Raw genomic sequence first — 26,206 nt, 5'->3', positions numbered from 1 at the left:
ACGAAAATTTATAGAAATCTTAGCACATATTTCTAGATCAGGAAATAAATGAGACAAGGAATCATAGTAAGCAATAAGAATTCTGGGTAAAGATGAAGGCAGCTTCTTTTGCAAATTTGTAGAACAAATGCTAAATGGTACCTCGTCCTTTACTCAGTACTTGGCTGGAAAAGAAACTATCCTGATTACAGACTTAGCTATCCAATATCATTTGCTGTAGTTGACACATTTAGTCAGAACACTTGACTTTACTCAGCTCATCTTGGCAGTTTATCTTGTAGAAACAAGCACAAACCGTGGTTCAGCTGCTTGGTTTAATTTTTTTTTTAGCACTTGAAAAAAAAATGTACAGTAGTTTGAACACTCAGTCTTTGCAAACCTCCACGGAGGTTAAGGGTTTCATTCATACGTACAAAATTAGTTTACAAATTTTTTTGGCAATTTTATCTTAGTAACCCGTTTTATCCTATTGCCATTGTCCCAACCATTGAAAAAAGTTTACAATAATTTACATAGAAATATTTTCAAAGTGCTTAAGAATAGTGATTGTTCTCTGGGGGTATTTACAGGGGGCCTATACAGATATGTACAAGTGGTGTACATTATAGCACAATTTTCATTGCTGGGATATGGCTTTCTAGACAAAGTGCATATTTGGCCAGAGGTGGCAATACTGTCTAAAAGTTCAAGGATTACACATTCTTGGTAACCACATCCAAAGCTGAAGTAGAATGCGGACAAGAATATTTACAAAAGTAATATAAAAAAAAAACGGTCAAGTACACAAGCTTGATCCACGCAAATCTATCTTGACGTTCTTCCAAATGGGAGGAAGAAAGACTTCAGCGCTGGCTCGGTTACCATTCCGAACTGGGGTATTATTGATTTAGACCTCAAAGGGCAAGACTTGTCTCTGGGGTCAAGCTAGATCATCATCTGTGCTGACAACTGATATCTGTGGAAAAGAAAATAAATTAGAATGAGTTGGGGTGATCGCTTACTGGCAACTCTAGTCTCTAAAATGGATTTTGCACTTGGAAAAACATCAAGTTAAGTGAAGTAAGCCAGACCCAAAGAAACATAGGTTCCATGGTTTTCCTCAGTTGTAATAATTAGTATATGTCTAGGATAATCCTAGCAGATGTACATATGACCATATAAAATGATGCTACGTGAAAAGAACTCCAAAACATGGAAACAAGAGGTTTTTTTTTTTTTTTTAGTATACTATGTGATTTCTTATTTCTTTTGTGTTTTTCACCCTATGGTTATTCTCTATTGTCACTGTATTTGATTTTGGCACCCTGGGTATTGTTTATATGTTTATCTGAATTAGGGAAGGGAAGGGGAAAAACAAAATGGTGAGACAAAGGACAAAGGGTGAACCAATGCAACAGTGATTCTCACAAAACACTATATTGGAAATGATCTGTACAACTTGGGAGGGATAGGGGGAAGGAAAGTGGGAGAAAAATGAGGGGGGTAACAAGTTCGACAAGAAATGTACTCACTACCTGATGTATGTAACTGTAATCCCTCTATACATTACCTTGACAATAAAATTTAATTTAAAAATAAATAAATAAAATGGACTTTGTGTTGGATTAGGTTATTCAAAGATCCAAAGTGTTCAAATGGGAAATCAGATACAAAACATTGTTAAGTTTCAGTATTCATGCATTTAACTGGAGCTCACCTCCTTAATCTGAATTCTGAAATATCACAATTGTATGAGCATCAACAAAATGACACTATGAGTAAAAATTTTCACACCTCAACCCCACATTTAGGATATAGTCAGAACAAATGCATGTTAAAATGATAGTATACAATTACTTCCAGACTCTCTGAGTAAGATGTACATAGAATATAAATAAATTTGTGTTTAGTCTTGAACAATACACTTCATTATGCATATGCAAATACCATATAATCCCCCCAATCCAAAATCTGGGATACTTCTGGTCCCAAGTAGTTTGAATAAGGAATATGTAACCTGGACTTACTTGATACAGTGAAAATTCCATGACTGATTTTACCTGTTCTACTTTAAGGATCATTAACTTTGGAGTGCCGTGAACTAACACCATTCTACTTTTAACCAGAGAATTTGTAAGGTTAAAAAAAACTCCAAACCTCAACTTGGATTTTCTTCAGCCTGGGAGGCCAAATATAGATTTGGAGTTCAAATAAAGAACAAATGCCTGTTGAAAGGAAAGCTAATTATACTGGGTTGGGTAGGCCTTGGTCCTTTTCCAAGTAAAGCACTTAGTACTTTTGGCTAAGTAAATCTTACCAAAAACATTGACCTTCAGTTGACTCCCCAATACAATACTTTTAGGTATCCAGTAGGAGAGAGATTTAACAGTTCGAAATGAAGCTACTTGTGTTACAATCGTTTATAGCTTGCTATTTATATATTGTTTATACAATCCACACTATTTCAGATAGTTAAATACTACTTGCCATCCTTATGTGGGTGAAGTGCTTATGAACTGACTGACATATGTCCTGACAGGCTAGATATCTAATATCCAGGCAGCTGATAATGTGTTTGGTGACTCCATGATCCGAATAGCTCTCGCTAGCTCAAATAAGTATAGACTGAGTTACTGATCAAAAAGTCTCCCCCCACTGCCATGGTCTATAAAGACATAAGGCTGACTTACTGCTGGGTATGTGTGTCCTACTGAAGCACTGTGTCTACCAATGTCTATGGAGAGGTCCTCTTCGGTTGTCTTCAAGTACACAGGATTGTCAAAGTTCATGCTTTTCATGTTCTTGTGTTGCCAGTTTCGCCACATCAGGTAGCCACCTACTGCCGCCATCACTAACAGCACTGGAAAAGCCAGAGAGTGACTGAGTGAGTGGGGTCGAGTCACATAACATACACGAAAGTAACGTGTTAGGAATCCACAACTCAAAACAGAAGATAGAATATAGACCCGGAAGGAAGCTTAGCTCACTCACTGGCTCTGTCATTGTTGCATTAAAGCCAACCTAGCTAGCCACATCCATTTAGGAAGGTATAGTATTCTGAATCCCAGCACTAGGTTGAGTGCTATATAGGTGGTCCTGGTATTTTGTGTTAAGCCAAGACTTCAGTAGTTTAGGTCACATACACCATTAACACAAAGTGCCTTTAGAATTTCTATGTCTGACAAGGACCTTAGAAACCATTGTCCCTGGGTTTGGAAAATTCCAGACTACTTTTCATATACCCTCTCCAGGTCCTGTAGAAAACATGCAAACATTTGTGTCTCTCCTCTTCAAGGAACACTACACTCATTTCCCAGGGGGAAAAGAACAGAAGCATGTTAGTAAAAACGGGTTGAGTCTGGCTAATAGTGCTAAAGGAGAAAGCATTTAGCATCTATTGCAATTAATACACATAAACCACTGCCTTTTTCCATGTTAAGTAAGGGAACTGCTGAAGAGAAAATATCCGTGCTTAGTGTATCACGTAAATGAGGGAGTGAATGTAATTCGCTGTCACGAATGCTCTGACAATATGTAAGATGGAAAGGTGGTTATGGATCAACTAGATATGTCCATCTGATGTCCATCCACATGTGAGAGGCATTTACTTACACAGAGGCAGGATGGCCCAGGCTGCAGAAGACCCTTTTGGGGGAACACTGACTTCTGAGACTGCTGTGGTTACGTTGATTCCTATGAGGGAATAAAAGGAATCAGTTTAGAATGAATCAACTCAGACTTAACACTAGCTACTCATCAGGCAGACAGTCTTACATCTTTGCATCCAATATCAATCTTCAGTACCTCCTACCATTGTATACCAGGAGCCACAGGTGTATGAATGACACACTCTCATAGCCATTTCACTACCAGTTTTGTAACAGAAACTTTAGTAAATCAGATCAACGTAGGATATAAAATCTAAACCCGTGGGGTTTACATATAAATTACCAATCAGGGCAGAACTAGTAGTTAAAGGTTTCATTAATTGTTTACATTATAAAATTGTGGCTGTTAGTGGAGATTAAGTTTGCAGTACTGAAACCAATACCTCCAGGAACTAGTCCACTAGTTGCTGGAATTTCTGTTGTGTTGGTATCTTTAGTCTCACCGTAAGCCACAGTAGTTGTAGTACCTGGATCATAAAAACCAAGAACCTGGTTATTGCCCAGGTTCTTGAATGGCTAGCTGTTTAGTTCAGACAAGCCATGCAAAGGGTTATTTTAACACCAGGTGAAGCAGACAAACCACTGTTGCCCAGGTATTGGATGCTTCAAATGGAAAGAAATTGCAGTTAAACACAGGAAAGTTCAGACAGAGAAGTCAGCATGTGAAATTTGGCAACCCCAAAGGTGCAGCCACACTTAATCCTTCTCAACAATTTTCTAGGCTCTCCTACAAGTTACAAGAAATATTCTCAAGACGTTCTATGCACCATACCAGATGGCTGGCAATTGCACTCTGTAAATTGAGCGAGTCTGTCATGACCTAGAGTTAAGCTAATAAAAGCCTCACCAGAAGAGTTCCTTGTTTACAAGAAGCAAGTTTATTTTCCCACTGAATAAAAAAAAGCTAAAAAAAAAAGCTAAGAAGAGAAGATTCAAATGCAGGTTTGGTTTAAATATGGATTTAAAGCTGAGTTCCCCCACCAAGGCCTTGATGTTTCTTGCAAACATGGCCTTCTGTAAGCATAAAATCAGTCTATGCTCAATAGAGGGAAATATTAACTTTTATTTAATTACCTGCAAGTTGGCTAGCTCAGTGCTATTATAGGGCTTAATTATAAATTAGTATGAGGCACAATGACACTTTAATCACCTATGTTAAAATGGGTTGCAAGTCAGTTCTGAAGTATTGACAGGAACACCTGGCATGCGACCACAAGCACCAAATGCACCAATATGTTCTGAAATCTATTTCCAGAGTTAGCTGAAATAGAATTTCTAAAACTCAGGCTAGTTTTTTATAGCTAGTATCTTCTACTGACTGTCATTAGTCTTGTTTGTGGTTGGAATGCAAAAAAACAAGTCTTACTTTGGCACTCTCTCCCATTTTCTTCTAGATGGTACCCGTTGGGACAGGAACAGGTATATTTTGGAGAGTGATCATTAATCTGTGGTGCTGGCAGGCAGAGGTATTCACATCCTCCATTCTCCATGTCTTCTTCACACCAATTTTTACCTAGTCAGAACAAAAAGATTGGTTAAAGTAGGCATTTTAATGCAGATTATATATGGAACCTTTTTTACCCCTGGTTCTGGGGCTTGAACTCTAATCTTGGGCACTGTTCCTGAGCTCCTTTTGCTCAAGGCTACTGCTCTACCACTTGAGCTACAAAGCCACTCCCAGCTTTTTCTGAGTAGTTTATTGGAGATAAGAGTTTCATGGACTTTCCTGCTTGAGCTGTCTTTGAACTGCGATCCTCAGATCTCAGCCTCCAGAGTAGCTAGGATTACAGGCGTGAGCCGCCAGTGTCTGGCTTATATAAAAAGCCTTTTGATTCTAGGGAGCCTAAACTTGGCTACTCTGTCAGATCTTCAAGTGAAAGCAACATCAATGAAGAAGAGGTATTAAGGTACCAGCAGCATGCTGGAAGGATATCAGATTCAAAGATACTTCTCTGAATAAAAGCAAAAACAAAACAAAAACCTCAAAGTAAGTAGAAAAGAAATTTGTTTTCAACAGACAGGTGCCAGGGAAGACGGCGAGGAAGGGAATTGAGGAACCAGGACTATCTCTCACTGTTCATCCAAGTGTCAAAATGATGGTTCAGAAGGAGAACAATCATGCTTTCTTGGCTTTACCATAGCTTACTGCTGGGAAATAGTAGAGGTTTCCACTACACGGAGGGGTGAGGATTTCCTGGAGTTAAACCAGATGAGCATATTGAGCAAGATAAACTACGACCAAATGCATTTGTAGAGTCACACAATCCTGTCTCCCAGATACGTCATGCAGGAAGGCAAGCATTATGAGTTAAACTGTGCACAAAATTCATTGGCTGAAGTGCTAATGACACCAATATCTCAGGGAATGATCTTGTTTGGAGATGGAGTCTTCATAGAGATAAGTTAAAATGAAGTCATTAAAGTAGGCCCTAATCCAAACGATTGGTATTCTTAGAAGAGGAAATGTGAACACAAGTCTATTCACATCTATATCTTTGGCTATATAGACAGATAGAGATATGAGATAGACAGACAGACAGACAGATAGATAAGATAGATAGATAGATAGATAGATAGATAGATAGATAGATAGATAGATAGATAGATAGATAGATAGATAGATAGATAGAAACAGAGAGGGACAAATAGAGACAAAGAGAGAGAGACAGAAGTTGCAAACAGAGACAAGAAAAAGATGAGAAGGTGGCTCTCTACAAGCCAAGGAGAAGGCTGGGACAGATTCTTATTTCATGGTCCTCAGAAGGAACCAACCTTGCCAACCTTGATTTTGTACTCTTCGCCTCCAGAATTGTGAGACAATAAATCTCTGTTGTTTAAGGCACACATGTCATGGCCCTTTGCTATGTCAACCCTAGAAAACTAATTGTAGGGAATATTTGTGGCACTAAAGCTACTATGGAAACCGATGTAACAGGCTTAGCAAGAAGAACTGAGGGCCAGAGATACTGGAAGAAATAGAAATAAAAGCTCTGACAGTGACAGTTGAAAGGAAGTTAAGATTTGATGTTCTGATGCCATTTTGCTAAAGCAGCAGAAATGAAAAAACCAAGCTTCAATGGTGAAATATTTGGAGTAGGTTCAAGAGGGCAAAAGTTCCATCCTAAAGAAAGCTGAATAGCTAAAAAGCTACTGACACCTGGCAGATTCTGAGTCATGCTGCTGCCTCTAAATCTGGCTATTTGGTTGGGCACTAGTGGCTCACGCCTATAATCCTAGCTACTCAGGGGGCTGAGATCTAAGAACCATGGTTCAAGCCAGCCTGAACAGGAAAGTCTGTGAGACTTTTATCTCCAATTAACCACCAGAAAGCCAGAAGTAGCTCTGTGGCTCAAAGTGGTAAAGTGCTAGACTTGAGCAAGAAATACTTAGGGAGAGTGCCCAGGTCCTGAGTTCAAGCCCCATGACTGAAAAAAAAAAGGGCTATTAAAGTCAGCTTCTTGATGCTACCTGATGGTTGTACAAGTTCATGATAAACAATGATGTCTTGTGCATCATTGAGATTGTTGACTAGAGTAGCCAGTTCGGATCCAGTGAATTTATTGGCGCCATACACAGCTTCATTTTCCCCATCTATCCAGTAGACACGATCCTAAAATAGAGTGACAATTAGCATGTACCGCCAAAATTAAAACAAGTCAGTGTCTAAAGTCATCATTATTTGCTGGTCATTTAATGGACTTAATTACTAAATGCTGCTCAGGGAATTAGACATGACACTGTAAGTGAAGCATGTTCCGGTTTCTTGAAGTATTTTAAGAAATTTGTATCTATTTTGGACCAGGATTTTGGTAAAAGCCATTTTTCCAGTTGTCTTTTCTGTCCTTCCTTTCTGCATCCATACCCATTCTTTCTCCACACAGTAACTCCCCAGTAGACAGTTGTGAAGCACATCTTACCTCAAATATTGTTAATGCAAGAGGATGAGCCAGAAACTCCAGAGATTTTAGTACTATCCTCCGATCTTGGCCATTCAAGTCCACACTGGATAGCATGTGCAACTTGGAATCAAGCCAATAAAGGCGGCTTTTTATAAGATCTAGGCAGAAAAAGAATTGACATTATATGATGAGTCATTATTGCTCTGACTGACATTTAAACTATCTGCAGACTCCACTATGGAAATCAGTTTGGAGGTAAAGACAGAACAATCTATGCCATCCTGGGACATATATATGGGAAGGAGGAGTAGGGATAAGGAAGAATGACAGAGGATGTGTCTGTGATCAGAGTGCATAAATGCACATGTTAAAATAAACCTCCTTTCTACAACTAATTGTTGCTAATCAAAATAATTTTAAATAAATAAACAATATCTCTCCAACTTAATGTTTCATACTTGTTTCTCCTTCTCTAGCAGGGTTCCTAATAAGGATTCCATAAAACTTGTGAAGCAGCATACAGAATATATATCTATATTTTATTTTTGAGGACTAATGGTGTTTCTAACATTCTCAAAGTAACTGTTTTAAGATATGCTCCATTTTATAGCAAGTGTTAGATTCGGGGGCCATTTTGTTGTTGCACCTGGGTAAGACAAACAAACAACAAAAAAACCCAAACAATCTCTCACAAGCCTATAATTTATGAGATGTTAAGGAATCTATGCTAGGAATATTCTATACGAAAATCCCCAAGGCCCAAAATATTCTCTGTGTTCATGACACAAAGTTGGCCAAAGAGACAACAAACTCATGTGATTTGTTAATGCCACCATTTCACTATGTTGTTTCGTTACTTTCATCTAAGTCCTTGCTGTAGAAGGAATCAGAAGAATTTGCTATGGAGATAATAAAACATGAGGAAAACAGTTGGATCAATGGACAAGGATGAAGAACATACATACCAAGTGTAATTCCATTAGGCCATTGGATATCCAAGGTTACCAGTGGACGTCTATCAAATCCATTCATCCCTGCTTTTTCTATTTTAGCTGGTTCACCCCAGTCTGACCAGTAAACAAAGCTGGGAAGAATGAAATTGGAAATATACCTGAGTGGTTTAGAAGGAATAAAGTTGTTGCTTGAAACCAAAGTTTAACGAACGAATGGAAAAACTCGACTTTGATGTTCTAGAGGTAAATACGGTGATGCTTAAGGGTGAGAACTACCTTCTGGGTAAATAAAATTAAGACCTAGAATGTACAAAGGTAGAGATATAACTCAGTGGTCAATTGCCTGTTTAGCAATTGCTGAGTTTGTTCCTCAGCACCCCCAAAAAAAGAATATACAGGCTCTTTATTAGATGTGTTCATCTATATCAGTCTGACACTTAAATTTCAGCCTTTTCCCTTAAAGGGGCAAATGCTTTCAGAGGAGTGAAAGAAGAATATCCTTTAAATTTGATAGGAGGGGTTGGTTAATTATATTCTAAGGGTAATTGGTGGGTGACAACTATGATTGCTACAGTTAGAGTCATCTTCATAAGCTACCCACACTACTTTGCTGGCAATTTAGAGAAATCTCCTAGTGAAGTATTTCTAGAGAGCTCTCTTTATTTCAATTAAACTTTCAGACAACTTTCACTGTTAGATGGAAACTTGAGCCAAGGTGATTACCAACATTCTTTCATTTTATTTTAGTATTTAGATTTGAGTGTCCAGAGGTAGTCAACCCAGCAGTGTTCAGAACAACAGCCGCAAAAGACAAATCATTTGCACAGAAACTGTTCAGATACAGCTTTGGGCATATGTGATATATGAAACCAGAATAATATTTCATCCGGGACAACGAACAGTCTGACATGCAGGAAGCAGACAGGGAGAGCCTATGATTCATAGGGAGCCATTCAAAGGTTGCTCCAACATCACACTACTGACATCTGGTACCAGATGATTCTGTGAGGAAAGCCCTAACCCATGCAGATAGCATCCAAAAAGCTAAGTTGATAGAAAACAAACCCAGACAGCGGGTCCACAGCTATGGAGGCGGGCTCTCTCAAGTCAGAGTTAAACAGGTACTTCCTCTTGGTTCCATCTAGGGTAGCAACTGAAATAGTCTTAGAAGCTGCATCAGTCCAGTAGATGGTCTTGTACACCCAATCAACAGCAATGGCTGCAGGATTATAGACATTGTCGATCATTTTAACATGTCTACCAACCTTGTCATCAATTGAGGCACTGAAACAGAATAGGTCACAAGAAATTTAGGAGTTTGTCACTGTGAGAACCCAGAGAATGGACTTGCTGCTTATCAAATGGTCAAGGACTTTATGGAGGAAGGACTCTCCTCACACCGTAGTTCACCACTCAAATAATCCAACCATGGCTGCTCACTGATGCTAAATTAGGACTACAGGTTATCTAGCTATTGATATGGATTGTGTCTACCAGCCCAGCCAAGTTCTAAGTGAAACCATTGACAAACACTACTATTTTTATATGTAATGACGACAAATAGTTTCCAATTAACTGTACAGAAAGGAGAGAAATTAGGAGGAATTAAAGATGTCATCTGCTACCATCTTATAGTTGTAACCATCTTTGACTTCAAAGACAGCAGTTAATTTTTAATTAGCAACTAACAGTAATTTAATAGCTAAAGAATCAACATCAGCTTTAATACTCACAGCTAATGAGATGCTAGCTTGGAGGCAGAGGCAGGAGAAAAACCTCCAACCCTTTCCCCAGGCCAAGGGGCAGTACCAGAAATGGAACCAAAAGTTACCTGAAGATGGCCTTTTGACTTAGATCAGCCCAGAATAGTTTCTGTGCAGCAATGTCAGCATCAAGAGCCACAGTGTTCCGTAGCTGTTCAACTAGTTGGATATACTCTTTCCTTTCTAAGCCAATCTTCCTGATATCTCTTCGATTGGTGAAGATCAGACTTGGCTCTTTACCTGCAAGACATGAGTCAGGTAGGCTTAGTTTTGCTCTAATGAAGTCACCTCTCCATAGAGGAGCACTAACAAAGTAAAGGCACTGTTGACTGTCTCAGTAGAATCTGGCCAGGAGTTCTTGCTCCTGAGAGCTGCAAGTGCTTGTCACTGTTTAGAAAGGCAATCCTGGGGTTACAGCATTCCAAAGTAAGCTGGCTGATGAACAAGTGACTTATCTGAATTGCACTCAGTTTCAGAAGCGGAAAGTAAGCAAACTTAGTAAGCATTCAAATCTAGTAAGTATGCAAAAGGAATGACCAAAGCAGATGTTTTGGAAGATGATCTACTCTATCAGTCCTTATGGTGCTAGGAGTTTAGTAGCATTGCTCTTGAGTTCTGCTTAATTTTCTATTTACTTTGACTGTTGCAATTACTGGCTGTACCTTTTATAAGCACTTACTCATAAAGGTACCAGAGCAACACCAGTCCAAGTCCATTTACCTACTGCTTTGCACACGCCAGTGGCAAGATCCATTTGATAGCCACGACTACATTCACACTTGTAACCGCCTTTTAAGTTGATACAAATTTGGCTGCAGATTCCTGGATTTTGGCATTCGTCAATATCTAGGAGGGAAATTAGAATTAGTCTTGCCGATTCCTAGACCTTACTAGATGTATACTGCCCTTTCCTAAAAACAAATTCCCCCAGAGGCCAGGTTCTCTTCTGCCACTCACCTCCACAGGTTTTCCTATCTATCAGTTCAAACCCAGCTGCGCAGTCGCATTCATAGCCTATAACTAGGTCTTTGCAGATATGAGAGCATCCACCGTTATTTATTGAGCATTCATTGACGTCTGGAATTAAAAAAATGAGGCGAAAATCACTTGACAGCTTATTCCCAATTTCTATTTGTGTTATGCACATTTAAATTAAATTTGTGTTATCTGGTTGGCCTTGTCAAACCCATGACTTTTAAAGTCATTCCTTTTATAGGTGTGGATATCTGGGCAGATGAGGAGAATAGCAAACCCTATCTCCTTGGCAAGTCCCGGGTTAGTGATGCAGTATTTAGTCAAGTGGCTCTCTTGCTAATCAATTATCTTTAAGGAGGCTGAATTATGAAATTGTTTGTCACTGCCTGGAGATCTGAGCCATAAAATTTTATTCTCAAGCCCAACAATGCAATTTTAATTCATTCTGTGTTTAACCGGGCATCAAGGAGGGTCCAAACAGCTTTAGCTATGGTGAATTAAACTTCCCAGCTCTGTCCTCGAGAATCCCCTCCACTTACGACATTCTTTGAGGGGCTCATCACTCCAGTCTCTGCAGTCTTGCTCCTGGTTACATACTTTGAGGATATCTATACATTCCCCACTTCTGCATTTGAACTTTCCAGGGCCCAAGCACTGATTGACTAACAGAAACATTAAAAAAACAACAACAACAAAAAAAGAGGTTCTATTAGTGGGTCTGCTCAGAGCCAGTTCTCTTGTCTGAACCAATGCAGAAAGATGCTCACCATTTTTGCAGTTGACTTCATCAGAACCATCGACGCAATCTCGGATGCCATTACACTGTCTGCTCCCATGGATGCAGCTACCATCCTCGCATTCAAATTGATCCGGCCGGCAGGTTCGGGAAGCTATGAAGGGAGGAAGTACCATGGGGTGAAGCCAGTCGCATGGTCTGCAGTGGGTCTGCGTGAGGGAACTGGGAAGTTACTTACGGCAGTTGACCTCATCGCTACCATCCTTGCAGTCCGGGTCCCCATCACATCGCCACTTCTTGTGGATACACTCGCCAGAGCCACACTGGATTTCGCTGGCTGGGCACTTGGTGTGTATCACGGGCTGGCGGCCACACTGCTCCAGGGACTCATCTGACTGGTCTGAGCAGTCCGCATCATCGTCACATACCCAGCTGATGGGGATGCAGGAGGAAGTACTGCACTGGAACTCGTGGGCACCGCAGGTCGGGGGGGCACAGTCGAACTCGTCGCTGCCATCATTGCAGTCATCCTGGCCATTGCACACGAAGTTCTTGGAGATGCAGCGGCCGCTGGAGCAAGTGAACTCCAGAGGGTTACACGTGATGTTGCCTATTGAGAGAGAAGACACCCTACTGAATGTATGTCAGCATCGAGTCAGTTGTTTGTTTTCTCTTACAGATTCTTGTCCTCAAGTTGAATATATTGACCTTCGGCCTAGGTTAATTCGAAAGCTATAGTGGTGTGATATCCAAAGCTCTTCCTGAAATATGAAGAAATAATCTCGCTGTGTAAAAGAAAATTACAGCTGTGCTATGAATACAAACACAGATAATAGTTGAAGATGAGAAAATAATTTGAGAAAACTATAATTGGCACCTAATGGGACAGTGATCAATAACTTAAACTTTTCTAAGGGATGGATTTTCAGAAAGCAGAAACAGAGTTGTGTACATAAGTCAACATAGTTTATCTGAAGGCGCATCACTCACTATCTGAGAATATCATGCATTAGGCATACAGACAATGCACTGTAATAAGCATTAAAACGCTAGCACACAAAAGAAGAAAACCATATACCACAATACATGATTCCTTCTTTTTTGATCCTTTAAGTGAGGATCAAGAAGAACAAGTTTGAAACCATTTTAAAATCGTAAAGATTCACAGCGAGGACAAGAATCACAATCTAGTCAGCAGGTATGCTAATAAGATAAGCACTCATCAACATTAGCCAGTTTGTACTTTGACTTAAATTCCTGCCAAACATATTAAAGTCAGAATTTGGCAGTAATTGGAAGGGAGACCACGACTCTCTTGGGAAGCAAAATGTAGATTGATGAGGGAAATGCTTGGCAGCTCCAGAGCTTACCAACACATACAGTTCAAATCTGATATTGAACATGCAAACTCATTGGACTAGGTGCAGTGGTATTGACCTCAGGAGGCGACTTCTACACGTAAGACTGGCATTTCAATTGTAAAGGTCCTGAGTTTTCTTGAACACTATTGCAGTATGAGGCCAGGCTTGTCAGGCTTGGGAGCTGGTGGTTTTAGAGGACCTATAAAAAGGGCGGTAGCTTGAAAGAACACTCAAACCAATGTTTGTTCAGCCTAGAGATTTTCCCAGGGCCTCACTTTTAACATGGAAGGTTTTATTGCAGATTTTCCAAGAACAAAAACATGAAAGACTAGGAAACAGAGCTAGCTTTCAGAGATAGGAACGCAACAGGAGATAGAGGTTGGGTAGGTTTTTCTTTAAGCATTTGCTAGGAACATGTTAATTCATGCTTCTATGCTGGTTTAACTTTTAGAAAGGGTGTAATAGAAACTAGCTTGAGGATAAGAAATGTATAATTCTCAAGTAATTTATTCTAATAAGCAAATCTAGTTAAGACCCAGAAATGTGTTTGCTGGCCCTAATCACTTTCTAGTTTTATTGAGCAAAAATGAGAAAGGCTCATGAATTACTGTCATAACAGAGACAATAGCTCACACAATTGCTGCTTCACTGAGCTACTGCTAAAATTAACTGCCCTGAATAACTTACCTTCTTATTTCTATATGCCTAGAGGAAACATCAAGCGATGGTCAATTACCACTTCAGAGTCTTTAAGAGGTTTAGGGCAGTTAGGAAGAACAAGTATGGAGCAGACAGTGAATTCACTGAAAGAGTGAGTCAATATAACTGCATCTTCATGCGTAAGGTTGTTTCCCTAGCCCACCCTTCTTTGAGGAAAGGGGTCTTTGGGATATGCCACTCCACACTGATCTTCTTACCACAGTTTTCTTCATCTTCTCCACTGTCACAATCATTTTCACCATCACATCTCCAGGACACTGGGATACACTGAGTAGAACGGGCGCCACAGCTGATTTCATTTATGCGGCATGTTCTCATATCTGTTGATGATATACAATCTCAAAAGAGCCTCAAAACTGATCAGTGCAAAGTTGCTGCTGCTGCTCCTGGGCTGCCTGGAAGTGTGACATCTGGAACTCAGTGGCTTGGCACACTGGGTAGATTGATTAGTGGGAGCCTGGGTGGATCCTGGGCCAGGTCCATTCCTTAGAAGCCATGCCAATCAATGCCACCTGGCAGTGCACCTGACAACTCTGGCCATGTCACTCCTTCAAGGTTTTCATGGCATACTTGCTTCTGGCTTTTGTTTTACTTGGCATGGTTTGGGCCAGCCTGCTGCTACACCAAACATCGCCACCTGATCCTGACTTCATTAAATTTCAGATGGGCTAACACCCTATGAAACCTTCCATCACCCAGGTTCCTTCCCAGACCTTCTTCTCAGACCTCCTTGAAGAACTCTGCATCTTGTAAAGCAGGAGTATGCACTAACTCTTGAGTTTCTCAGGTCCTCCTCCACTAAACCTTGGGGCTGGATCTTCATAAAATCTGTCAATAACACGCAAGCTTTTGATCTATTTTAACTAGTACCATAATTATTCTACTCACTTCTTGACTAGAAAATGGAGAGTTCCTGCTCGATTTTTCTTAAAAATAAAGCTCAAGTTAGTCCTCCTTTTTCAGCTTCAGCAGCCCTCTACTGCCTTATAATGAATTCTCAGACTTTCTTCACCTGACATTCAAATGATCCCAAATCATTACCCTATATGGTCTCAAAACCTTTTACACCTGCAAACCAGCCTAGGTTCAGAGATGAACATTCACATACCTATTTAGTTTCTCTTATTTAGGATTCCTGCACTGGTGAATGTAGATTATATGTTTATTTTTTTAAAATCACAAACTACTCTATTACTAGTCACCTTACTCTTTAAGTAATAGTCCTCTTTGTTCCTACTATGAAAAGCTGTACATCTAAAAGCCTCTGCTTGGTCAATGAGAGCCCTTGCATCTTGACTTAACCTCCAGGACTAGAAAGCCATCTGCTCACAGTCATTAGAAAACATTTGAGATCTATGCACCTAGTCAAGGAGTTCGTAATCAAATCTGCTGGCTTCCACCTTAACGTGTTCAATGGTAAAGCTACCCAAGAGAATGTCAGTCTTGTTCGAACAGGGAGAACTTTCTTTAAAGGAGATTGATTGACTGTTTATAACTTGACTGACCTTGAAGTCAGCTGATCTGAACTTTAAGGCAGGCAAAGGAAAATGAATACTAAACAGGAGATTAAGCATTACATAGAACGTATGAGACTCAGAAGTGGCTTGGACAAGTTCAAGCCCATAACAAATCACACTCACGGCACTGTTCTGGGCTTTCATCAGAACCATCTTCACAGTCAGGATCACCATCACACTGCCATCGATTCGGAACACATTGCCCATTGTTGCAAACGAAGTCAGACTCCGCACACGTCTTCTTTACTACAAAAGTTGATTCACAGGGTTAAAGATGAAGTCATTTCCCCCAGATCTCACTTTTCATCTTGTGTGTTTTTATTTCTATGTATGAAGCTGTATCAATTGACTCTCAACTGTTGACATCCTTAGGAACTCTGGAAAAAAGACTCCCTCCCCCGATCCCTGGAGAAAATATTCACTGGAGAGACTTAGAGGAAACTCAAGTCAAGAAACATCTACAGGGGGGGCTGGGAAGGTGGCTCAATGGTAGAGCGCTTGCCTTGCATGCCTGAGGCCCTGGGTTCGATTCCTCAGCACCACATAAGCAAAAAAGAAAAAAAAGCCAGAAGTGGTGCTGTGACTCAAGTGGTAGAGCACTAGCCTTGAGCTGAAGAGCTGAGGGACAGTGCCCAGGCCTAGAGTTCAGGCCCCATGACGGGACCCAAAAAAAACACAAAAAACAAAAAAACATCTACAGGGTTAGTTGTGCACATTTAATTCAATCTGTGATCATCTTCAATAGTTGCAATGAGAGGAAGCAGGGAAATAGTCGTATGACAGTCTGTAGAAGAAAATTTCATGATGATGTAAACACTGGTCCTATTAACCAAGTTTGAGCAAAGATAAATAGAGCCAAATGATTACAGAGTCAGTCCATCTCTCTCCACACTGAGCATTCCCTGGCAGGCTGAAGAGGATAGCTGAACCACATTTGAGCAACAGAGAGAAATTGAATGGGCCAATAGGAGGGAGAGCTACTACTTCCATATAACTTGGACCAATAGAAATGCGTGGCTCGTGAAATAGAAACTCAAGTTGCCTTTACTAATTGTCACACTTGAACAAAAGAGCTCTGATAGAATATATAATCCCATTTCATATCAAAAGGTTAGACAGGAAAATTGGGAGGTGTTAAATGAGCGAGTGATTTTTCCCTTTGATACTGAGTATTTCAAAACAGCATCCAGGGCTTCTCTGAGTGATGCTCTATCTCCTCTCTCTTCCTACCTGAGAGGCAGCATCTAATTCTGGCCAAGTGTACATTTACTTCTTCACGCCTCAGATAATCTCAATTCACTGTATTGTTCATCTACCTCTTTTCCTGTCCCAAACCCTCCCTCCACATGGCCAACAGAGGGTATTTATGAGGAAACTATTTCAGGAAAAACTAGTGATTATCCTTAATAACCCAAGCTACTTTCTGCTGAGTTAGATGAAAGACTTCTAGAACAGGAAGAGAATGATTACCACTTATGAAAAAAAAAACCACAATAGGTTTTACTCAATCTTCAGTGTAGAACAGAGGAAAGAGGGACACTTATACCAATAACTTGACTGACTTTGAAGTCAGTTGATCTGAACTTTAAGGCAAGCAAAGGAAAATGAATACCAAACAGGAGATTAAGCATTATGTAGAACTATGAGACTCAGAAGAAATGGCTTGGGAAAGTTCAAGTCCAGGGCTAATCACACTCATGGCACTATTCCAAAAAGATGAGATCCTTCCAGTGAGATCTTTGTTGAGAACTGTATTCCACAGATAAGCCAGAAATAGCAAAGAACTCAATGTCTTGTGGTGGATATGAAAATATTAATGTTAATCATGTGATAAAAACCTGTAGCACAGGAAAATTAGTCTTGTTCCCTGAGCCTGGAGATAAAATTTTTTTCCTGAGACTTCAGAATGGACTTACAATGCTTCTAAAGGAGCTCCTGACCTGTGCGCTTTGTCATAAAACCACCCATGGTATTGCTTAGAGAATGAGCATAGAACAATGTATGCCACCATGTTTATTTAGTAATGGTGCACAGAAAAGAGATTAGCACATGGCAAGATGGCCATCATCCATTCCACCTGCAACTTCTATTTTCCTTCTGGATTTCTAGTTTCCATGGTGAAGATGCCTATAACATCTTTTGAAAGGCAAACAATAGTGGGAGCAGCAACATTTACCTGCAGCCTTGTTTCAGGGATTTTTAGAATATGGAACAAAGGGATCAAAAAGTAGAACTTCAGCATGTATTCATGGTACCTCCGTGTGATACTGACATGTAATTCCCAGCTGTTCTGTTTGACATGAGATTATGGAGACTGCACACGCAGGCATTTCTCACAATGATCTTTTGAGAGATACTGATCAATGGTCTAATGCCATATCCCCATTCTTTTGGGGGAAAGAATGTCTTCCGCCCTGCCTAATACTTTAGGATCAGCAACTACTGTGGGCAGAGAATTAGAAAAGCATCCTTATCTGATCTTTCATCTGTGCAAGCTTGGCATTTTTTTGCCAGGGAGCTAACCCACTCTCTGAAACTTTAGGGGATTGTATAGAGCCCATAGCTTTCTCTCTTTTCAGAGATCATATTCATTTGAGAATGTTTCTAAATGGTTACTTCTATGCAGTCTTCTCTCTGCCTCCATTTCTGGTCCTCCCGTTCCTTTCCTCAGCTCCCTGGACCATAGGTTTGCCTGATCTAAGATAAAACAAGTTCCATCATTTGAAAGGAACTCTATTCTCTCTTCGCCATATTCAAGTTGATGAGTCCACGTCAAACGTTCAATTATATTCCTCTAGACCTGGACCCAGAGGCATAGATTCTTTGTAGTCTGTGGCAAAGCCATTGTTTGGAGTGGAGTTTATTCACAGACTCTCAACACAGTTGCAGAAAATAAGACTCTCTGCATATATTTGAAGAAAACACACCAATCCAAATGAGTGGCAAGGGAGGCTATGAAACTGGTCACTTACCACAGTTCCGTTCATCGCTGCCATCTGTACAGTCTTCATCCCCATCACATTTCCACAGCAGAGTAATACAGCGGCCATTCGTGCACTGGAATTGGGAGGGATCACATTTGGCTTTTCTCCCTAGGATCAGGAGGGAATATTTAGTGAAGCAAAGGCTAGCAGGGTGATAAATGAGACATGCAAATTCCTCCAAATGCAAGAAGGACCCTCATAGAAGGCCAGCTGCTGACTCCACAGGGTGTACAGCATTCTATGGATTAGGATCTGATGGGCCCAGATAGTGACTTACAGTAACACAGTTTTTAGCCAGACACATACTAAAGCTAAATGCTAAGTTTCCAGTTGCGCTCATAGGGAAGCATACTCATGATGAAAAAAAAAAATTCTGGCTAATGGTCATACAATTGCTAAGAAATGTAGTCATGTGTCACATGATAATTTCTTTTATCAAGATAGACCATATATATGACAGTGATCCAACAAGATTTTAGTGGAACTAAAAGATCCTATAATGTCATGGACAGGTAGCTAAAAAAGAGACACAGAGAAGAAAACTGCAAAGGAAAAAGAAAAAACCTCTAAAACAAATTCACAGTGAGTGGTGAGCAGGTTTTGCAGACTTTTTAAAACATTTGAAAGTTCTTGTTTATAGTGAAGTGTTTGTGGGACATTATCTGATTGTAAGGAAATATATTATTGCAAAACAGAAACAAAGCAAACTGTCAAGGCCCTATTTCTGAAAAGAATGAAGAAAGGAAGGACCTGCCTCAGGAAGAGTCTCGGTTCTTCCAGAGGGATTCCAGTCAGCCTAGATGCCCAATGATAAATGAATGGACAAAGGAAATGTTGTACATATGTACAATGGAGTATTTTTCAGCCATAAAGAATCATGACTTTATATCATCTTCAGGAAAATGGATGGAACTGGAAATCGTCATGTTCAGTGTAAGAAACTAAGCTCAGAGAGATAAAAATATCATGTTGTGCTCATCTGCAGAACCTAGACTTCAAAAAAATGCTACTTAATTATAAAAAAAATACTACATGCTTTGGGGAGAACCAGTGGAGGGGGAGAAGGTGACATAGGAATTAATATGATCAAAAGTACCTTACATATGTATATATACATCTATATGTGTATGAAAATAGCATACCCACCAAATACTTCTTTTTAAAGGAGAATGGAGTGGGAGTTAAGAAAGGGTACGGGAATCAGTTTATAAAGCAAGAAAATTACAGTAAGAGCTGAGGATGCAACACCATGGGAGGACCTCTTCTTAGCAAGCTCAAGGATCTGGGTTCAGTTACAACCACCTTTAAAAGAACAGTAAACTAAGGGTAGTTTATTATTGAAGAAAAAAGTCTTTGTCATGAATTTAGTGTAGCCTATGTGTACAAGTGTTCACAAAGTTGACCATGCGGCATGGTGAGCAGTAATGTCTTCTTCCTTCACATCTCCTCACTGAGCTAGCTAGAGCTACATCCACTTCTGCAAGCTTCACTCAGAGTCCGGGCTCTGTACAGGTGCATCTTCTCTTTTACTTTTTATACTATATTTTCACCATGCTTTTTTCTATCTTCTGATAGGTTCAGAAACAGATACTGTTGTATTATAGTTGCCTACCATGCTGCATAGGTTTATAGCCTAGGAGAAATAGGCTATCTCATACCAAAGAGGCAGATAGCAGGCTAGACCATCTAGGTTTATATAAGACAATGCTCTGATGTGAGCCTAGGAAGATAGTTCTAAGGAAGATAGATCTAAGATAGTTCTCGGACTATATCTCCATTATTGAGCAATGCATGATTCTATGCTTAAGGAGATGGAAAACTTCCTTCCCATTCCTCAATTCCTGTTTCATACCTGAGAACTGCATATGGTGGCAGGAACGGCCACCTTTGGAGAAGAGAACCAAGCCAAGATTGACAGGAATTTAGATTGCCCAGAGACATAGGGTATCACAATTGTCTCTGATCTCACTCTTGTTTAAGTCATCTATCAAATAATACAGCCAAATCCTAATTCTTTCATTGCATTTCTTGCCCACATCTGTACTTTTTTTTTTCCATGAGTGCTGTTCCTATCATGGGCAAAGTAAGATTTAGAAGGGCAGCAAGGAGAGGGTGGAAATAATGGTTTCATAGAAATAGAGGGTCCTTGTCTTAGCTATTGGGGCCTCAGTGGAAAAATACGTGTTTATGAGATGAGAGCAGGTGCAAGTATGGTTAGGAAACAAAGGGATCTGGCTTCTAATTTGGGAATGAGGAACAGAAAATTGAAGTATAGCCACAGACCTATTTCCTGCTTCTCTGAGCTCAGTTCTTCTGGGCTCAGCATCTGGATATTAAACTCAAAGCAATGCAAACTAAGACTCAAAGGAGGGCACTCAGCCTTTTGTCTAGTACAGGGGAGCTAGTGTATAGGTATTTCCTATGATTCGCAGTCCTGTGCTTCTGCAGCACATGATTGTTTTCAGTGTTGAAAGCCAACACTGAAGAAAACTTGAGGAAAGAGAGGGAAGAAGGGTGAACAAATGCAATCACACTATTCATTATACATGATGTGGGAAATGACCTATGTAACTTGTAGGCAGAGATGGGAGGGAGAAACGGGGGGGAAAGTAAAGAAAGGGGTGACATGATCCAGGAAAGGACATGTTCTCATTGCCTGACTTATGAAATGGTAGCCCCTTTGCACAACACATTAATAGTAACGATAAAATTAATTGTTTTGGAAAAAAAGGCAAGAAAACCAGAGGAATCATACAGCGCATGCAGATGCCTGGGGGGGGCAGCAGAAGGCTTTAGATTTCTTGCTGCCTCTCAGTACTCACAGCTGGGGCATGCTGGTAGAAGAACAGATACAACAGAGACATCACAGCCTGGGACGCTTGTGTTATGTGCACAATGCTGTAGCTGGTCTCTGTTATCAATGTCTCCCTGCTTTCAGGGGAAATGCTATGCTTAGTAGCTGATACTCAGGGGGATTAAAAGTTGATTCAAGTCAAAAGGATTACATGGGTGGTGTTACCTTCCTATGGTAAAGGTACAAGGCCTTTAATACTATATACACCCTCCTCTAGAGTCTAGCAAGCTATGACCCAGCTACAGAGCGATATGATTTAATGACAGTTCCTACCATTATTTTATCATATGTATTCATTCTACAAATATTTTATTGGCTATAAGGTACTAGAGAGTTACAAAAGGGAACAGGAGGAGGAGAGAAACTGTTGACAGGGAGTCTCCCTTAAGGGTTATTTTTATACTGCTAAGCCAGTGAAGTACCTGGCTGCCTCCTTCTCCAACCATCATGGCTTTCATTTACTCAGAATACTCTCAGCCTTCTCTAATGGCTGCTAGTTGTAGCTCTAGATCCCTACCACCTCTGAGGACTGTGGGTGTAGGAAGAGTCTATTCTGAGTACTTTATTTGAAAAAGTAGGAGAAGAACACATTGCAATCAGAGACCAGAGATGCAAATAGACTTGGAAAGTAAGGTTGCAATTAGGATACAGTGAAGGTCAAAGAGAGTTAAAAGTTTTGAAGGGTTTTAGTTACCAAAGGTCGGATCTAAATGTGATAAAAAAAAATTGATAGTGAAATCTACACAGGCAGAGTGGTAACCATACATCAGACTTGGATAAGGACTTTAGTGTGTGTGTGTGTGTGTGTGTGTGTGTGTGTGTGTGTGTATGTGTGTTACTGGGGATTGGATCCAGGGACTCATGAGAAAAGAATTTAAAAGATGTCAAAAGATAGTTTTCCACTTCAAGGTTTGGTACCTGGATGAAAACTTGCATACAAATAAGTTTTTGACTGATTTTTTTTTTTTTTTGCTAGTTCTGGGCCTTGAACTCAGGGTCTGGGAACTGTCCCAGAACTTCTTTTGCTCAAGGTTAGCACTCTACCGCTTGAGGCACAGCACCACTTTTGGCTTTTTCAGTGTGTGTGTGGTACTGAGGAATCGAACCCAGGGCTTCATGCATGCTAGGTAAGCACTCTAATACTAAGCCACATTCCCAGGCCCCCAAAAAGGTTTTAAGCTATAATTTTGTACATACTGAAGTTAGCCTGGGGTTAAAACCTAGCATATGATATTCTGATTTTTAGTTCATTATCACCTTTTAAAGGAGCTCTCTGAATTTGGTTATAATATATAAGCTATCAAAAGTAATCAGTTATATTCAAGTCCTAGTAACTCAGCACCCATGCATTAAAAAAAAGAATCCTAACTGACGTAAGCGTTCTTTCCTGCTCATTGGACTCTCCTAAGATGAAAATGTCTTGTTCCAGATGTGTCTCCTTTATTCACGCTTCTGCCTGCTTGTCATAAATCCGTGTTTATCATGGCATGCGCAACAAACACTTTATTAGGAAGGAGGGATACTTGGCACTGGGAATATGATGTGCTACCAAAATAACTCCCCTGCTCCCAACTGCTTGTCTAGATGAGGAGAGAGAACAGGAGGAAAGCTGGCTTTCTACAGAGTCCTCTAAACATAGGCAAATATGACCTTAAGCTTTATGGTCCTGCCTCCTAGTTTCCTAAGCACTTGGTCTGGAGAGGCTGCTACTAGGCAGAAAGTGTTTTACCTAGTTCTGTTTAATTCTCAGCTTTGTGCATCGCGGGAAGAGCTCAGACACTAAATTGAATACGCAGAGATCTTGGCTGCCTACCTGGGAACACCATGGCTTTTCTCTCCAAGATCCAGAAAGATTTTTTTCTTTTACTTCTTCATCTCTGGCACTCAACTAGGACTGCTGCTGTTCAGAGGTCCACAATTTAAAGGCCCCAAATGAGTTAAGAAGCTTTTGGTTTGCAAAGCTTTGGGGGGATTATAGGATTGCAGACCCATAGTCTCTTTCCATCCCTGAAGTTAAATCTCAAGTTCAGTATTATAGTTTGTATAAAAGAGAACAGGCTAAGCTTGAAATTGTCTGCACCCAGGGTTCTCTTAATTCTTAGGCTAAGTTAAAGCCACTGACATCTCTCAAAAGGAACCTTGTGAGTAGAGACACTAGGCATTCTATCTCTCAGCATCTGTCTTCAGAAAGGTGAAATGCTGGAGCCAAATGCATTTTTAGTGGGTTCCCCAAAGCCCAGGGGGAGGTGGAACTCTGCGGGGGGGGGGAGGGAAGGCCATAGATGTGCCAGCTCTGTTTTAGCCAGAAAGGCTTTCTTGTGAATGCTGGAGTTTGGTGGAGGAATTTGAAAAGGGTTCTCTTACCTGGGGAAATTAAACTTGTCTAGCTTTCCTTCTTTAGGTCAGCAATGGGCAATTATTTTTACCCACTCACTTACATGGCTGCACAAATGAGTAATGAATGGATTCCCCAAAGTGTCGAGGAACTACTTGCTTCTACACAAGCACTTGTATAGGAGATGGAATCAAAGTAGGATGCCCACATGGCAGTGCCTTGCTCACCTAACTAGTCACATGTTGACTGTTCACTGACTGTAAGAGACAGGTTAATACAGAAGAACAGTACACATGGGGCACTGGTGGCTCACGCTTGCAATCCTAGCTACTCAGGAGGCTGAGATCTAAGGATCGCTGTTCAAAGCCAGCCCAGGTAGGAAAAGTATGAGACTCTTATCTCCAATAAAAACCACTCCAAAAACTGGAAGTGGTGTTGTGGCTCAAGTGGTAGAGCACTCGCCTTGAGCTGAAGAGCTGAGGGACAGCGCCCAGGCCCAGAGTTCAAGCCCCATGACCACCACCACCACCACCAACAACAACAACAACAACAACAAAACATTGTATAGTCAGACACCTGTAACTCATGCCTATAATCCTAGTTATTCAGAAAGCTGATATCTGAGGATCATGGTTCAAAGCCATTCTAGGCAGGAAAGTCCATGAGACTCTTATCTCTAATAAACTACTAAAAAAAAAATGGAAGTAGAGCTGTGGCTCAAGTGGAATAGTGCTAGCCTTGAGTAAAAAGAAGCTCAGGGACAGCACCTAAGCCCTGAGAAGAAGAAAGAAAGAAAGAAAGAAAGAAAGAAAGAAAGAAAGAAAGAAAGAAAGAAAGAAAGAAAGAAAGAAAGAAAGAAAGAAAGAAAGAAAGAGAGGGAAGGAAGGAAGGCAGGAAGGTAGAAGGGACGGCAGGCAGGAAGGAAGGAAGAAAGAAAGAAAGAAAGAAAGAAAGAAAGAAAGAAAGAAAGAAAGAAAGAAAGAAAGAAAGAAAGAAAGAAAGAAAGAAAGAAAGAAAGAGAGAGAAAGAAGAAAGAGAAGAGAAGAAGAAAGGAAGGAAGGAAGGAAGAGAAAGAAAGGAAGGAGGGAAGGAAGGAAGGCAGGAAGGTAGAAGGGACGGCAGGCAGGAAGGAAGGAAGGAAAGGAAGAAAAGAAAGAGGAAGAGAAAGAAAAAGGGGAGGGAGACAGGGAGGGAAAGAGAGAAAGAAAGGAAAGGAAAAGAGAAGAAAAAAGGAAAGGAAAGAAAATGAAAAAGAGCCAGGTGTTTGTGGCTCATGCCTATAAATCCAAGCTACTCCAGAGGCTGAGATCTGAGGATTGCAGTTCAAAGCCAGCAGGGGCAAGAAAGTCTGTGAGACTCTTATCTCCCATGCACCACCAGAAAATCAAAAGTAGCACTGTATCAAAGTGGTAGAGTGCTAGCTTTGGGCAAAACTCAGGGACAGTGCCCAGGCCCTAAGTTCAAGTGACAACAACAGCAACAACACAACAAAAACAACAAAACCCTACACTGTCTATACCTTACAGTTAAGTGTTAAGCCTTCAGGATGTAGGTATTCTGGGCATTCCCACATGAATGCTCAGAATATACAGGAAGTGTCTGAAAGTATTAGGCTCAGAGCATACTTGACACTGCGCAGTGGGGCTCATGAAGCCACATTTGATGCTGCCAAGGCCAGAAATTCATCCTTGCTGTGTAAGTATAGGCGTGTGCTCCAATGTCTTCAGTCCATTTGTCTGGAATTTCTGGGGTCATCAAGGGCATTTATTTTTAGTTAGCTCACATCTATGGTTTGTTAATATAATGCCAATTTTTCTATTCATAGGCTAAAGCTCCTTTTAGTACAAGCAGATTTCCAAGTCAGCAAAGAAGTTTTCCTACAGGGAAGGAGAAGAAGGAGAATGTGCCAAAGCTAAATCTTGCAACAAGATATTAAGAAAAAGATTCAGGGTCACAAGGGTAAAGGTTGTGGTTTTGGGGAGTTATTTTTTTGGCCTGAAAGTCAGCCTTGAGATCTATAAGCACCAATCCTGGGACAACTAAAAGCTATTAAAGTTAGATTAATCCATCTGATTCACTGGCATAAGTGAGCTTCATTGTTTAATTGTCTAAATAAAATTCCCATTACATCTGATGGAAATTACCCTAAGAATCATGGATAAATAACTAAATGCCTTTTTTTTCTTTGGTCAACCAAACACTGCTTCAGGAGTTCATGTTTCTTAATCTTCAGTCTACATAGCTAGCAACATTGTCTTCCCTTTACATTTCAGGAAACCTATTTGAAAAAGGGAAATATAGTTCTTGGCTTAAGATTACCCTGGGCAGAAACAGGATTTGAACCCAAATACTCTAGCTCTAGGTACCATGCTACCAAGCACACAAATAAACAAATGAACGAGAGTACTCCTATGTTCTTGTAGAATATTTTCTGTAGATTTGGAATTTGATAATAAACCTCA

The 26,206-nt window shown here is 40.4% G+C and overlaps 1 protein-coding gene across 1 annotated transcript; it reads right to left on the bottom strand.

The window, feature by feature from the left end:
* Positions 1 to 303: 303 nt before the first annotated feature.
* Vldlr (very low density lipoprotein receptor) lies at positions 304 to 18,658 on the bottom strand. The gene is made up of 17 exons (XM_013018473.1): positions 18,544 to 18,658; positions 15,695 to 15,817; positions 14,252 to 14,374; positions 12,212 to 12,583; positions 12,005 to 12,127; positions 11,777 to 11,899; positions 11,220 to 11,339; positions 10,983 to 11,108; positions 10,331 to 10,502; positions 9,565 to 9,783; positions 8,512 to 8,630; positions 7,565 to 7,704; positions 7,116 to 7,257; positions 5,014 to 5,160; positions 3,592 to 3,672; positions 2,670 to 2,839; positions 304 to 955 (listed from the first exon to the last, which is right to left on the bottom strand). The coding sequence occupies exons 3-17, from the start codon at positions 14,370 to 14,372 to the stop codon at positions 920 to 922; spliced, it is 2,211 nt and encodes a 736-aa protein (XP_012873927.1). The 5' UTR covers positions 14,373 to 14,374; positions 15,695 to 15,817; positions 18,544 to 18,658; the 3' UTR covers positions 304 to 919.
* Positions 18,659 to 26,206: the final 7,548 nt, after the last annotated feature.

This window comes from Dipodomys ordii, unplaced genomic scaffold (genome assembly GCF_000151885.1).
Source record: "Dipodomys ordii isolate 6190 unplaced genomic scaffold, Dord_2.0 Scaffold40, whole genome shotgun sequence".
NCBI classification, from domain to species: Eukaryota; Metazoa; Chordata; class Mammalia; order Rodentia; family Heteromyidae; genus Dipodomys; species Dipodomys ordii.
This window is presented reverse-complemented; position numbering and strand designations above follow the sequence as displayed.

Excerpts from the sequence above, each read along its gene's own strand:
- Vldlr (XM_013018473.1), bottom strand. The coding sequence starts at position 14,372 with ATGAGAACATGCCGCATAAATGAAATCAGCTGTGGCGCCCGTTCTACT. Across the intron at positions 12,584-14,251 it reads AGAAGATGAAGAAAACTGTG|GCAACATCACGTGTAACCCT; the intron begins GTAAGAAGATCA and ends CTCTCTCAATAG. Across the intron at positions 9,784-10,330 it reads AGTCAAAAGGCCATCTTCAG|TGCCTCAATTGATGACAAGG; the intron begins GTAACTTTTGGT and ends ATTCTGTTTCAG.